The sequence below is a fragment of the Protopterus annectens genome, chromosome 9.part0, assembly GCF_019279795.1.
Source record: "Protopterus annectens isolate FY-2018-M chromosome 9.part0, PAN1.0, whole genome shotgun sequence".
In the NCBI taxonomy this organism is placed as follows: domain Eukaryota; kingdom Metazoa; phylum Chordata; order Ceratodontiformes; family Protopteridae; genus Protopterus; species Protopterus annectens.
In genome coordinates, this window is record NC_056743.1 from 1,399,366,571 (window position 1) to 1,399,379,843 (window position 13,273).

The 13,273-nt window shown below is 40.5% G+C and overlaps 1 protein-coding gene across 2 annotated transcripts in view; it reads left to right on the forward strand.

The window, feature by feature from the left end:
* Window positions 1–13,273, forward strand: part of SH3BP5L (SH3 binding domain protein 5 like) — a 214,032-nt gene that overhangs the window by 128,893 nt on the left and 71,866 nt on the right. For both annotated transcript variants that reach the window (XM_044084364.1, XM_044084365.1), the window contains exon 4: window positions 5,854–6,015. In XM_044084364.1, the coding sequence (XP_043940299.1) occupies window positions 5,854–6,015 (162 nt within the window). The remainder of the gene's footprint in view (window positions 1–5,853; window positions 6,016–13,273) is intronic.

A 13,273-nucleotide genomic window follows, 5' to 3' on the forward strand; every position in this document is an offset into this window, starting at 1 on the left:
GCCTCCTCCCCCAGTTTGGCTATGGTATTCTATCCATATGTTAGGACTGCAGATGCATCCTTGAAGGACATAGTACAGTTTTGTACCTACCATAAATGTAGATGTCCGATAGGTACACATCTGCAGTCAGGATTACCCACCCTCCTTCCCCTCTGTGGTATTCCTAGGGTATCTATCCCTCTTTTAGCTAGCTGGGGGAAATTATTATGGTGCATTTGTTTTGTATATATGTATATATATATATATATATATATATATATATATATATATATATAATTTTTGCTCTCTACTGTTTGGAATTATTTGCATTTATCCAAATTTAGCCTTCCTAGAGGGCACCTGGCATCTGGGGCAAGAAACACTGAGGAAAATGGCGTCGGCTGATACCTTTATACCCCAGCAGCTATGATGTCGGGTGAAGTGCGACATCAGCCGAGGCCAGACCCAGACTTTGGAATCCGGCCGACCGAAGGGCTGCCTGAGGCAGGACAACCCATATGTTAGGACTACAGATGCATACCTATCGGACATCTACATTTATTGTAGGTACAAAACTGTACTTTATGTAGTATGACTCTAGGGATAATATATAATTATTGACCATGGGATGGGAAAGACCAGTCTCGCACTGCTATTTGAACTTGGTTGTCTGGGGCTTCCTGACTCTGCACCACAGAACCAGGTTTCTGATTTTCACTACTTTTTCTATATTCTCCCTGGACTGCTTCTGAACATGGATGAGTGCTGCTGGGTCTTTTTTGTTAATAAAAACAAACTAATTGTAGGGTGATAGCATCCATAGTGGGGAAAAAATAAAATTCTGAAAGGCTTACATTGGTCACTTTCACAAGCCCAGGGAGGTCACATGGACACTACCGCGAGTACTTGAGGAGATTGCCTCATTTGCTACATTTTATAAATGGTGATAGTATATTTTCAGTTGAGAAACATTGCTGATTATTAAAATGTGCATTAACATATTTGAGAATAAAAAAAAACGTGGAGCAAACAGATGGAGGACTGATAGATCAGGGCCTTTTATGTGTGAAGTTTGAAATGAAACCATTTTAAAAATTGTCAGAATGTGAGCAGATTTACTTCCCTATTTGTCTAGCTGTCTGTTCATATTTTGTTAACTTGGTTAAGCAATTGAGTTGAAGCTTGTTTGAGTAGAGATCTTGAGTGCTTTAAGTAGAGAATAAGGGAATTAAACATAGGAATACAGGAGGAAACTCCTTAGCAGCTCAGAGCCTTAATCCTGTGTGCTAAACTTTCAGATATGAAACCAGGCTTTGCTCAGAGAGGGAGAGTCACACAAGAAATGTTTCTTTCAGAAGTCAGGAGTGACAGAACCAGGAAGGCTAGGATGGTAGTGCTTGCAAGCTGAAATGAGTAGGTGGAAATTAAAATGCCCAAGACCCTAGGTTGCAAGGGGGGGGGGGTGACTTCCCAGCACATTCCTGTTGTTGTAAAAGTGTTTGACTTTCTTAGGCATGGCATCTGATCAGCCAGTGATATAATGGTAATCATTTGAAATGTTGGGACCACTCGAATTAGTCACGAAACACAGAGGCTGAATGGCTGAAAGATTGGACTTGTATATACTATGTCCAAGATGCCATTTCTCAGGATATTTCCTTTTCTCTTCAGATATGGTGATCTTGGAATGGAGATGGGGAGGGGGCTTGCTCCCTCTGCAAAAAAGAAGTTCTAAGGAGAAGAGTGACTTTTGAGATTTGCTCTTCTCCTGTGTTTTCAGTCTTATTTTTCAGCATGTCAGCACTCTGCATTTCGAGTACCGACATTTCAAAAAGAAGCTAATGTAACCCGTCGCAAGATCCTGCCTCCAGTTGTAGGCAATTTCCTCTGTCTGATCTGTGGGCCTCCATTGGGGATTGAGATTAGGGTTTTCACACTGGAATGTGTTCTCAAACGTCAGAGAAAGGCAAGCAGGCTTTGCCTCAGCTCCCCTGTCCCTACCCCAGTCAGCTACAGAGTCACTAGGTAAGCTTATGACATTTGAGCTTTTCTTAGGACTTTTGCCCCTGTATGTCATGGTGCTAGCTGAATTTGGGTGTACATCTTAAGAGGATGCAGCAGAAATGTTATGAATAGGGGGGGAAGTGTCAAGTATTTCTTTGCTTTCCTACCTTCATAGTCAGGAAGCCAGTAGGGTAGAGAAGCATATTTTGAAGAGAAGGCAGTACTGTAAAAATCTGTACAGAATTGGTGATTGCATTGAAATCCTCGTCTGCAAGTCTCAAAGACTTCTGAGTTTCTAAACTGTTGGGAATTGCTGATGTTAAATAAGAAAATGGAGAAGGAATTGGAGGAGGAGCATATGAGTTTTACTGTGATCATGGAGATTACTTACAAACTTATTTCTGCACTAGTTCTCAGGCCTGAACAGGCTAAGTTACATTTTATGTTAGAAATGTGGGGAGGAGGTTGTAGTACTGTTTGTGCTTTTGTTTAGGGCGGGAGTGAGGGTGTTTGGGCATGGCAGGAGGTGTTTACTAGAATTCTGTAAAGTAAGAACTTAGCAGAAATATCATGCAAGCAATGTTGCAGGAAGGCAACTACCTCTTAGCTGGTACATGGAGACCAACTGAATTAACTTCTTGGAAGGGAACTACTTTATAACATTTGTATGGACCTGGGTGTGGTATTTATTTATTGAGAGTTTTTTGCCTATTTTTTTTTTTTTTTTTTTTTTTTTTTTTTTTTTTTTGTGATACCAGGTGCAAAAAGCACATGACCAAATTTGTTGGGAGTTGCCTTTTAATTTTTCTTTGCAGATTTGGCCTAGGGGATGGATTTTTGTCTTGTATTAAAAACGTGTATTACTTTGTCATGGCAAGGAGAAGGGCGAGTGGAACAATCTCTGACTGCTTCAGTAATGAGAATGTGCCAGTACTAGTCCTGAAGAAGCCCTTTAAAATTGAAGCCCTTGTTAGGGAATGAGCCTGGGGTTGTGCGTAGGCAGAGGGATTGAAGACTGGCTGGAGATCAAAGGGGCCACAGCGACAGATATTTGGGATCCAGAAATGACCAACTTGGTGATGTAACGTAAATAAATTCAGGCTGATGAAAACAAAAAAAAAGCAGGTTGTATAACTGGTGTGGCTTGGAGTAGAGAAACTGATTTTGTGGGTCAAAGATGAGGCAGTTAGAGTACAGGTTCTCCTGCAGTTCTCCGTGTCAGTGAGTTTTCCTTTTTGGCTGTCTAGGGAGTTATAGTTGGAAGTTGAGGATCTTAATGTTGTACCTTTGGAGTAAGAAGAGATCACAGTTATTCTGAGTTTTAATAGGTAAACCTTTTCTAAACCTTAGGCTTAGAGCTGATGGTGGCTCATGGAGCTTCAGCTGTCTTACAGAACAGCAGTCCTAGAGCAGTGGTCCAAGGTGAAAGCAGATAATCTTTCCCCTTGCAGAGGGCTGGAGGAAATGATGAAGCCAGGTTTGAAATAGATGGCATCATTTTCCTTCCATGGTGGTAGGTTGTTGCATTAGGAGTTGCCTGACCTGTAGGTGAGGACTGTGTTGGAAACGTGTAGAAAGATTAAAGAGGAAGGTACAATCTTGGCTTTCCTGCACAACAGGAATTGTTTAGCAGACTGGGACAGAGCACTTCTATGATAGTGGAGTTGTATGTAGCTGGGAGAAGAAAGGATTGACACTTTTTTGACAACCTTTGGCTCTTATTAGGAGAGTCCTGGCATGTATGACTGAAAGATGTGGTTTGCATATGTGGATCTATGACCTGTTTTTGTTTCCACTCTGGACTGAGGGATGGGAAGAGTTCAGTTAGGCTGCTGTCACATCAGTTGAGCTGGCAGAAAATAAGAATGTTAAAAGGGCAGCCTTGGCAATTAAGTTTGTAAAAGAGTGCAGATTGACTGCCCCAGCAGTATTTTCTTAGGTGGAGTGATGAGCTGCCATATTTGCATTCAGATTCATTTTGTGATTTGACCCATAACACTTCAGTTGGCCACTACTGCAGTAAAAAAAAAAAAAGGGTACTCCTAAGCTCTGTGTACTACATGCCTTTATCTCACAGGTAAAGAACATGTTTGTTGGTCAGGTGGGTACCCGAGCACACATGTTTGAGATGCTTAAGTTTAGAAGGCATTTTAGGGGGGTTGTAATAACCTGCTAATATGTTTTCCTACATTGCCTAGGAGAAAAAAATGTTTTAGCTCTGCTGGCACTACTGAACATTTAAAATTAGGATGAAAGTCCCAAAGCATGATATTTGCAGCAGCTGCTGCAAAGTCCTTCATTAGTGGCTGCCTCTAACAGAAGCTACCATGCTCTGAAGAGAGGATTACCCTGTTTGAACAAGTGGTGCTGTTGGAGACGGACTGTGTTGAACTGAGTAATTGTTTTTTTAAAAAATAAATGATTGTACTCTTCTGGAGTTTTTGTAAAAATATTGTGAAGGCCGTTCTGGAGTGTAAAGGCCGTTTAGCAGCAGCAGGGTAATACTGTCTGAATTCCTGAGTTACAGTGGCACAGCAATGTCGCAATAAAACAACATGTATGGATCTTCTTCTTCTTCCTCTTCCTCTTCTTCTTGTCGCCACAGAGAATCACCTCTCCGCTCATGATTGGCAGTGGGGTTTTATGGTGTCAAGTTGCCAGCCCGGCGCCCAACCTTCCACAGAAGGCACACACTCACACCTACGGCCAATTTACTGTCCAATCCACCTACAGCATGTCTTTGGGATGTGGGAGGAAACCGGAGCACCCAGAGGAAACCCACACAAACACAGGGAGGACATGCAGACTCCGCACAGAAGGCACCCCAGCCGAGGATCGAACCGGAGAACCTCTTGCTGTGAGGCGGCAACGCTAACCCCTGCACCACCGCAGCTGCACATGTATGGACATATTAGGGCTGAGGAAATGTGATATGTAGGAATGATTAATCAATATTCAGTCAACCTGGACATTATAAATAAAAACTTAACCATGTGTATGGGAAGTTCTGTTTGTGCTGCTCCAGAAAACTTGAAATTATAAAATATGAATGTTTAATTATTTTTAGTAAATATGTACTGCTTAGTAATATGACGGTAGTATTGGATAGCATTTTTGGAAATCAGAGCAATAATAGTACTTGGGTTCATTGATGGAGGGTCAGTGATGTCAGTGATGCAGTGCTAAAGCAGCTAGAACATGTTTATGCTTCAGAAGGTAATCTGAGATGTATTATTTTAAGCCTGTTCTCTTTTCCTATGTGGAGCCGTATTGCAAGTATGTAATGTATATCTAGTAACGCATGTGCAGATAGGTATGTGCATACCATGCATCCTGGCTGAAGTGCCTGTTGTGCTTGTGCATAGGTTCATAGATTAGTACTATGCTAACTGCCCTTGCGAGCCATTTTAAGCCTAGCCAATTTCCCCTTGTGAGACTCAAACCTTGCACCTTGTGTTTGTAAGGCAAACACCTTGACCATAAGGCCACCCTCCCCTGCATCCTAGCTGGAGTGCCTGTTGTGCTTCAGCAACAGAATACAGTCCTTGTTAGTCACAACTCTGTTCCCTGTGCAGTATGTGCTAAACAAATGCAAAACATTCTTCATTTAATGTATGCAGAAAAAGAAAAGCGAGGGCTGGGCAAGACCATGCCCAACCAGCTTTTTATGCTGTTGCAGGCTTCACAATCTAAATAACCCCTCAAGCTTTATTCTTGTAAGCAGATGAAGTCCCTCTGTAACTGTACAGGCAATGCTGATTTAGTAGAAGTGCTTTTGTAGCTGATTTTTGCAGAGATACAATGAGAACTGTATGCATGTCTTGGTGACTGTTTGTTTTTGAGTAAAAACAAACTTCTTTCCATTTCCAGGCTCAGCAGGAGACTCAGAAAGCAGCATTACGATATGAGAGAGCTGTTAGCATGCACAATGCAGCACGAGAGATGGTCTTTGTTGCTGAGCAAGGACTGATGGCAGATAAGAATCGGCTTGACCCCACCTGGCAAGAGATGCTGAACCATGCAACATCCAAGGTAAATGACTGCACCAGAATTTCTAAACTTTGTGCTTCAGTGTGGACTGAGGCAACAGTATTGTCAGTCTTCAGTGCAGTGTGAATACTGACAAGTTGTTTACTCTCTTCAAACTTATGATCATTTTATGTCAGGGTAAATGTTTGTCAATCAAAACTTGAGGCTTCCCTCCAGGTGATCCATTGTGAAATGGATGAGATTGCCACTTCTTAATCAGAACTGACTTGTTGAATTTTTTTTTTTCTTTATTGGGAAATCATCACTGAAGTGGTGGCTTCTGAACTACAATTGTGTGCATCTTTGTATGTTTTATATATATATATATATATAAACACATACGCATATGTGTGTTTGTGTATATGTGAGAGAAATGCATATTTATATCTGCATATGCATAGTGTGTGTTTGTGTGTGTATGTACGTGTGTGTATAATGTGTATGTATACTATACATGTGTGTATGTGTGTGTGTATATATGTGTGTGTGTGTGTATGTATGTGTATATATATATATATATATATATATATATATATATATATATATACACACACACATCAGTATGTTTACAGTTCAGAATAGCAATCTGTTGCATGAGCAAATGCTTTTTGCTGTAGCAAGAAAGCACAAACTAATGTTTTTTCAGCTGTATGCTTTTTGTGCGAGGTCATGTTGCAGTGGGGTCAGGGAATTTGCCATTACCCTGCTGTTGTGCGATCTCTGAGTTGGTATATATAATCAGTAAGGAGTGAGGTGGTTGTGGTTTCTGATCATTTTATTTTCTTTCTAAAATGATTGATCTTGTTTGGTTCACGATTTTGAGCGTTCGATATTTGATGATATATGTATATATACACACACACACCCACGTACATTTATACAGACACATGTATATATTTGTATGTGTATGTATTTATGTATAGGTGCTGGAGGTTTGCACCGTTAAACTGTTTTTTTCATCTGGGTGAAGCTTCAGTTGTGTTATTCTGGTTGAAACTTCAGCAGTAGACACTCAGGGGCACATAGTTGAAGCAGTAACTAATGCAGTGTCAGTGTAGAGTTTACATTGCATTGTTTTTCTGTAGTAAAACTGTGTAAAAGTAGTTTTAATAACACCAGTGTGACGACCGTGCCCTGGCTCAGCAATCAAGGAGCCTCAATCCTCACCACTAACACCAGGAAGGTCTTCTCCTAGAAGAGGAAAGGATAACTAATACACACAGTAAAGTATAATTTCCCTTAAGTGTACACAGAGATCAGTCAGTCTGGGGTTGGTTACTCCCTTGCTCACCAGGTCCCCAATGAGACTCCCCACTGGCACAGCTACAGGGTCCAGGTCTCAGCCTAACTGGGCAAGCTAAAACCTCCAGTACCCACTCTGTCCAACCAGTGCTTTGTGCCCCTGCCAAGTAGCTGACAACACACACACACACTTTGAGATAAGTATTTATACAACTTCACAGACACTCCTGGGAAAGGCTGACACAGATTCTCCAACTGTGCCCCTTTACCCAGACTATACGGTAGTAATTACTGTCACCACCCAGTTAATATCAGCTACTAAAATGCCCTTAAAACGGTGTCCAATTATTACTGTGCAATATTAATATCCAATGGTAGTATGACTAACAGTCAAGGCTTACTTTAGAGTGGCCTATTACAATAACCTCTATAAATATGCAATCTCTACACAAATCACCCACAGGTAGAAGGTTTTAAAAATATTTAATAATAAATAATTAAAACACAAGACAAAACTACTGCTCCACAGAGATATCTAAGAGTTCAGAGATCACACAGAAACTTAAAATAATACAGTAGGACAGGTCTGATTTCAAAGAAAAATACCTAATTAATCTTTACTAGCTCTAACTATTCCTACAAGGAATCACAGTGCTAAGACTTAAGCAAGGGAGTAACCAACCCCAGACTGACTGATCTCTGTGTACACTTAAGGGAAATTGTACTTTACTGTGTGTATTAGTTATCCTTTCCTCTTCTAGGAGAAGACCTTCCTGGTGTTAGTGGTGAGGATTGAGGCTCCTTGATTGCTGAGCCAGGGCACGGTCGTCACACTGGTGTTATTAAAACTACTTTTACACAGTTTTACTACAGAAAAACAATGCAATGTAAACTCTACACTGACACTGCATTAGTGAGCACAAGGCAGAATGCTGGTAAGTTAAATGTTGAAAGTCAAAATGCTTTCTAGTCTCTTATGAGAAATAGTATTTAAACATTACTAACAAACATGTTTGCTGGGTCCCTCCCCAAATTACTTCATTTTTGACACTTAGGTTTTCCCAGGCAAACAAACTGCATTATTTAGCAATCTTAACACCTGCACAGAAACTTACAACAATGGAAGACATTTCACATGTAAATTCTAAAAGAAACCAGAGCAATAAAGCACATTCCACATCTAAATTCTGGTCATATACTTTAGCCTTAAAACAATGGGCATGAAATCATCATCCAGCCGCCCTGGAGCCGAATTCTAACTTTAAAGAGATTCATAAGATCTTTTCAACTTAAAAAGACGCATTTGAAATACTTGGCTTGGTTTTCCTTACAGCAGGTGACAATGTTGCAACAATCTTGAAGTTCACATTTTACAGTGTTTTCTTACACTCGAGAAACATGCCTGTATCTTACATTTATTTACAAATGCCAGAATTCTATATCAAATTCTATTTGACTAGGCTGGCAGCCTTCACCCATCTCTCCCCAATCGTCACAACCAGTATGAGATTTTGAGATGGACTGTTGAAAGCTGTTTCTTTTACAGTACTTTAGGAGATGCTGTATCATGAAAATGAAGACTTGGTTAACTGTAAGGCGCAGGTGATTTAGCTAACCCCCCCCCCCCCGCCACCATGTTTCTAATTATGAACTCTCTATAATGTCATGCATTGCCCCTCCTCCATTTGTGTGCTGCTTCCCTTTGAAGTGGTGTATCAAAGCTATGGGTAATTCAGAGAGAGAATGCTGCTCAGTGGGAGATCTTGTATGTAGCCTTACCTCATTGTGGAGCGCACATGTGTTTGACCCCTCCCCAGGATTATATGTATTTCTGTGGTACTATACCATCTGACTACGAACTTGTCCCAGCTGCATGAGTTACTTGCAGTTGGATTAGCATGTCTGACCATGCCGATACCCCTTTGACATTCTGTACATTGTACAGAGCTGAGCAGCAGCATTTGCACTTGTTAAAAAAAAAAAAATTCTTTGGACTGGAATAACCCTATTTAGTAGCACAGTTCTCGACAATGCAGTCTAATCAGATGCCACAACCAACAAGTAACACTGACTCCCACCAATAGGAGCTCTCACAACACTTTTATCTTTTTATTACTGTGTTAGACACCGTTACTGCTATCTTAAATGACTGGAAAATATTTTTGAATATTTGTGTCATACCAGGAGAGCACAGAAACTAAGAATGTCAGACATGGCTGTTCCACACTGTGCTGCACTGTGAAGCCACACAATAGTTTAGTCACCAGAGACCACATAGGAAAAGTGATATAGTGTGCACGTTAGTGTGCAGTTCAGGAAATTTAAGGGAGTTGCATTCATTTGTAAACTACCTATCATTGGTGTGAGCCACATCTGTGAATCACAGTAGTGACAGGCGTTGCAGGAACCCCACTCGGAGAGGCATACCGAATATAGTGCTCAGAATGCATTTATGGAACTGCCCTTTGAGTATCCCAGACCATTTAATTGATATTTTTTGTTAAAATCTTGTCACCAATTGCCCATTTAGTGGAAAAATGTTTTCCCACATGCCTGAAAAAAAGTCATCTTTTTCCCAAATTATTTCTTACTTGAGCCAGTCTGTCCACTTCAGCTACATGACTGGTTATCATCAGCCACGAGTGTCTTGAAATTTAATAATAGTTTTTTCCAGGTTCAGACTTGTCACTGAACCTGTGCAGCACCACACATCCCTCTGACTCCAGGTCTCTTTGGCCACACCTACAACCTGCAGCAAGAGGAGATCCCAAACTCGCAGGCCTTAAAGTCTTGGTTCATTTGGGTTGTTTGTGTCAAATCGTTTTTTTTTTTTTTTTTTTTTTTTTTTAATGTTCTTCACAGTTGAGTGTTGCTTGGTTGTTGGGATTGATTCTTCTCTTGCATTTTTGGCATATTTGGTCTTCTGGGGAATTGTTTCTTTGTAGTTGGCTATATCCTTATTCACCCTGAATTAAGTCATGGATCACATCTCCTTGCACTTTCCTTCATGGCAGGCCATCATGTGAGACAGGTGGATCAGGGAGAGAGTATCTGGAAGTTAAACCATTTCCTTTGCATCTCTCCTTGGCCAATGTCTCTGTTTTTCCAACATTCCACCCCATCAGAATGCAATAACCAAACTAGAGTTCACAAACATTTGCACAGAAGAGCGATACAGGGTGACTAACCAGACCAGAAAAGTTCTAAAATAATAATCAAGGTTATTTTTTGTTTGCAGGAATACAAAGAACATCAAACTATTTTAAAATGTCAGTAGCTTAAATCTGTTTGTAGAGGGTCTAAGTTCTGGACTGCATCTCAGAGTCTTTCAGTGTCTACAGTATTAAGACTGGATGTTACTGTTAAAATTTCCAGGATATTTACTTGCATGTAAAAATTCAGTCAAGGAGTTCAGAAGATTCTAGAGCTTCTAGGTTGGAGCCAGAGCAGCTTGTGGAGAGTATTTTTTTTACACTGTCAAGATATTCATAGCAAAGTGCATTTCTTTTTAAATAGAACAAAAGATTATAGGAAAGTGATTAACTCTGTTTCCGTCATCTCTAACCGATAAGACCAAAATGTGCCCATCAGACATTATTGTTTTTACTATGACAATTATAACAAAACTTTACAAGATAAACTTGAGATGTTCTGAAACGATGGTGGCTACTTCTGTAGCTTTTTCCCCAGGAATGTTTCAATTGATGTTATCTGTACTACAGCCTGGACCTCTTTGCATACTTTTTTGCAGTATGCCACCTAAAAGGATAAGCTGAGGACTATGTCCTCTAGTTGAATTGCACAGACCAATAGTGTAAGATAAGAAATTTATGTACATAGAATAATGATAGTTATTTATTTGATTACTCATTTGTTTACCGGGGTAGTGCACTGATCAATATTGGCCAGTTTCAGGCTCAGCCCCGGTGAAACACAAACCATTTTACAAATAAAAATTCAGAAATGTAAGCAATAACAGAGTAGTTCACATTAACTACATAGAAAAAGCTTTGTATATACAGTCTAGTTAACAGGCACAGTTCTGTGTTCAATCAAGCAGAGTGTAATGTGCAGTATATACATTTTGTTTCTAAAGTGAGTCAGTCTTCAGCGAATCATGAGAGAGGAGAGAAGACTCTGAAAAGAGAAAGCTTTGGTGGTCTGTCCTGTGTTGAAGCCAGAGTATTTGGCTAGGAGGAAGAAGTGCTTTTTGAATTGCATTCTGAATTTGGAATGTGTTTAATTTCCTTAATGTTGATGGGGAGAGCTTGCCAAAGAGCAGGTCCCTGAGAGGAGAAAGCATGTGCCATGCTGTGGAGTGTAGTTCTAGGGGTAATGAGTTGTTGTGGCTGTGAGTAGCATCTTGGGTTGTATGAAGAGGTTTTTTTTTTTTTTGTGAAGTCTAGCTGCAGTGGGATTAAATGTGTGAAGCTGGAGTAGTTTGTGGAGTTGAGATCCTAAGAGAAGATTAGATCTTTGTTTTATAGGTAGTCTTTTTTTCTTTTTTTTTTTTTTCTAGGGTGATACAGTAATGCTTCCAGAGAAGTGAGTTTGTAATGCTGTTGGAGAGAGTGTGGAGTGTGGCAGTATTTTTCTTGGAGGCAGAAGCAAAATATTTTGAGCCAGTATTCAAGATGAGAAAGGAAAAGTCCTTCGCCAGTAGCTATTCTGGATGGTTGGGATAGAAAAGGGGAGATCTTTTTGGCCAGAAAGAAAAGGGAGTTTATTTTGGCTCTCTCTCTGTTTATATGGAAATGGAAGCTTGACTGATCAAGTCATAGTCCTAGGTGTTTGAAGGTTGAGTTTCTCTATGGAATGGTTGTGTAGGTCAACGATAGTCAGGTGCTTGATAAATTTTCTTTGGAGTTCCAAAAAGCATAGTTATGGTTTTGATGGCATTGAGAAATAGTTATGGTTTGAGATCTTGGTGGAGCTCAAGTAAGTCTGACTGGAGTTGGTATTGAATGTTTGTGTGAGAGTGACCTGATTGGTGAATGACCATGTGGGAGATGGGGAGGTCACAAGGAAGCTTATTAATGAATATGGAGATGGGGAGGGGACAAGAATGAATCCTTGTGTGCTAAATCTTTGATAATAGGTGCAGATTTTGACTGGAGGATCCTGTTTTTAACTCTGAAGTGTCTGCCATTGAGGAAGTTTTTAAACCAGGGAGCAATGTATGGATAACAATTTCACTTTTGAGAACATAGTGGTCAGTGAGGTCATGTCTATAAATAGGCCACCTGTAAAGAAGCCACTGTTAGTTTAGCAGGATGTCATTAGTTGGGGACCAAGGTCCTGTCATAGTATTTCATCCAGGCCAGAATCTGTGATGTTTGGATTCCTGAAGGTGTTACTGCTGGATATATATGGAGAGTTTGGTGTTGACAACTTTTCAAGAAGTTTGCCCAGAATTGGGAGGATGGATATTGGATGGAAGTGAGAGGTATCCTTTGTGTTGGTTTGCTTTGGGATGGGGTTTAATTAGGGCAGTTTTCCAAGTCTGTGCATGATGTTTTGTTCATAGGTAGGTGCTAGCTATTGGCCCAAGGGCCTATGTAAGCCTAGCCAACAAGGTTCCCTGGTTTTTGTCACCCAAGAAAGTTATTATCCTGTGCCCCTGTCGAGCAGAGCCACTGAAGTGATCCCGGGGTGAATTTCCTATTTTCCATCCATTCATCAAGATTTTTCTTTGAGTGCTAATGACAAACTCTGCTTGACATTGATAGGTAGCTTGTTCCAGAGTATGGGCAGACTCTGGGACAGGACTGTATACCTCCAGCATGTTTTGTTTATTGTGACAAGGTTTAGGTCCCTAGAGCATGCATCTCTGAGGGATTGGGATTTCTTTAGGTGTAGCATGTCCAACAGCTCTGGGTTTGACATGGCTTTGTATATTGGGCAGAGATCACCTCGGAGTAGGCGATATGCTACGGAGTAAAGCTTGAGTTTTTTGAGACTGTCAGCAAAGGGCATCTGTTTGAGGCCCATAATCCTCTTTTTGAGATACTTCTGTGGC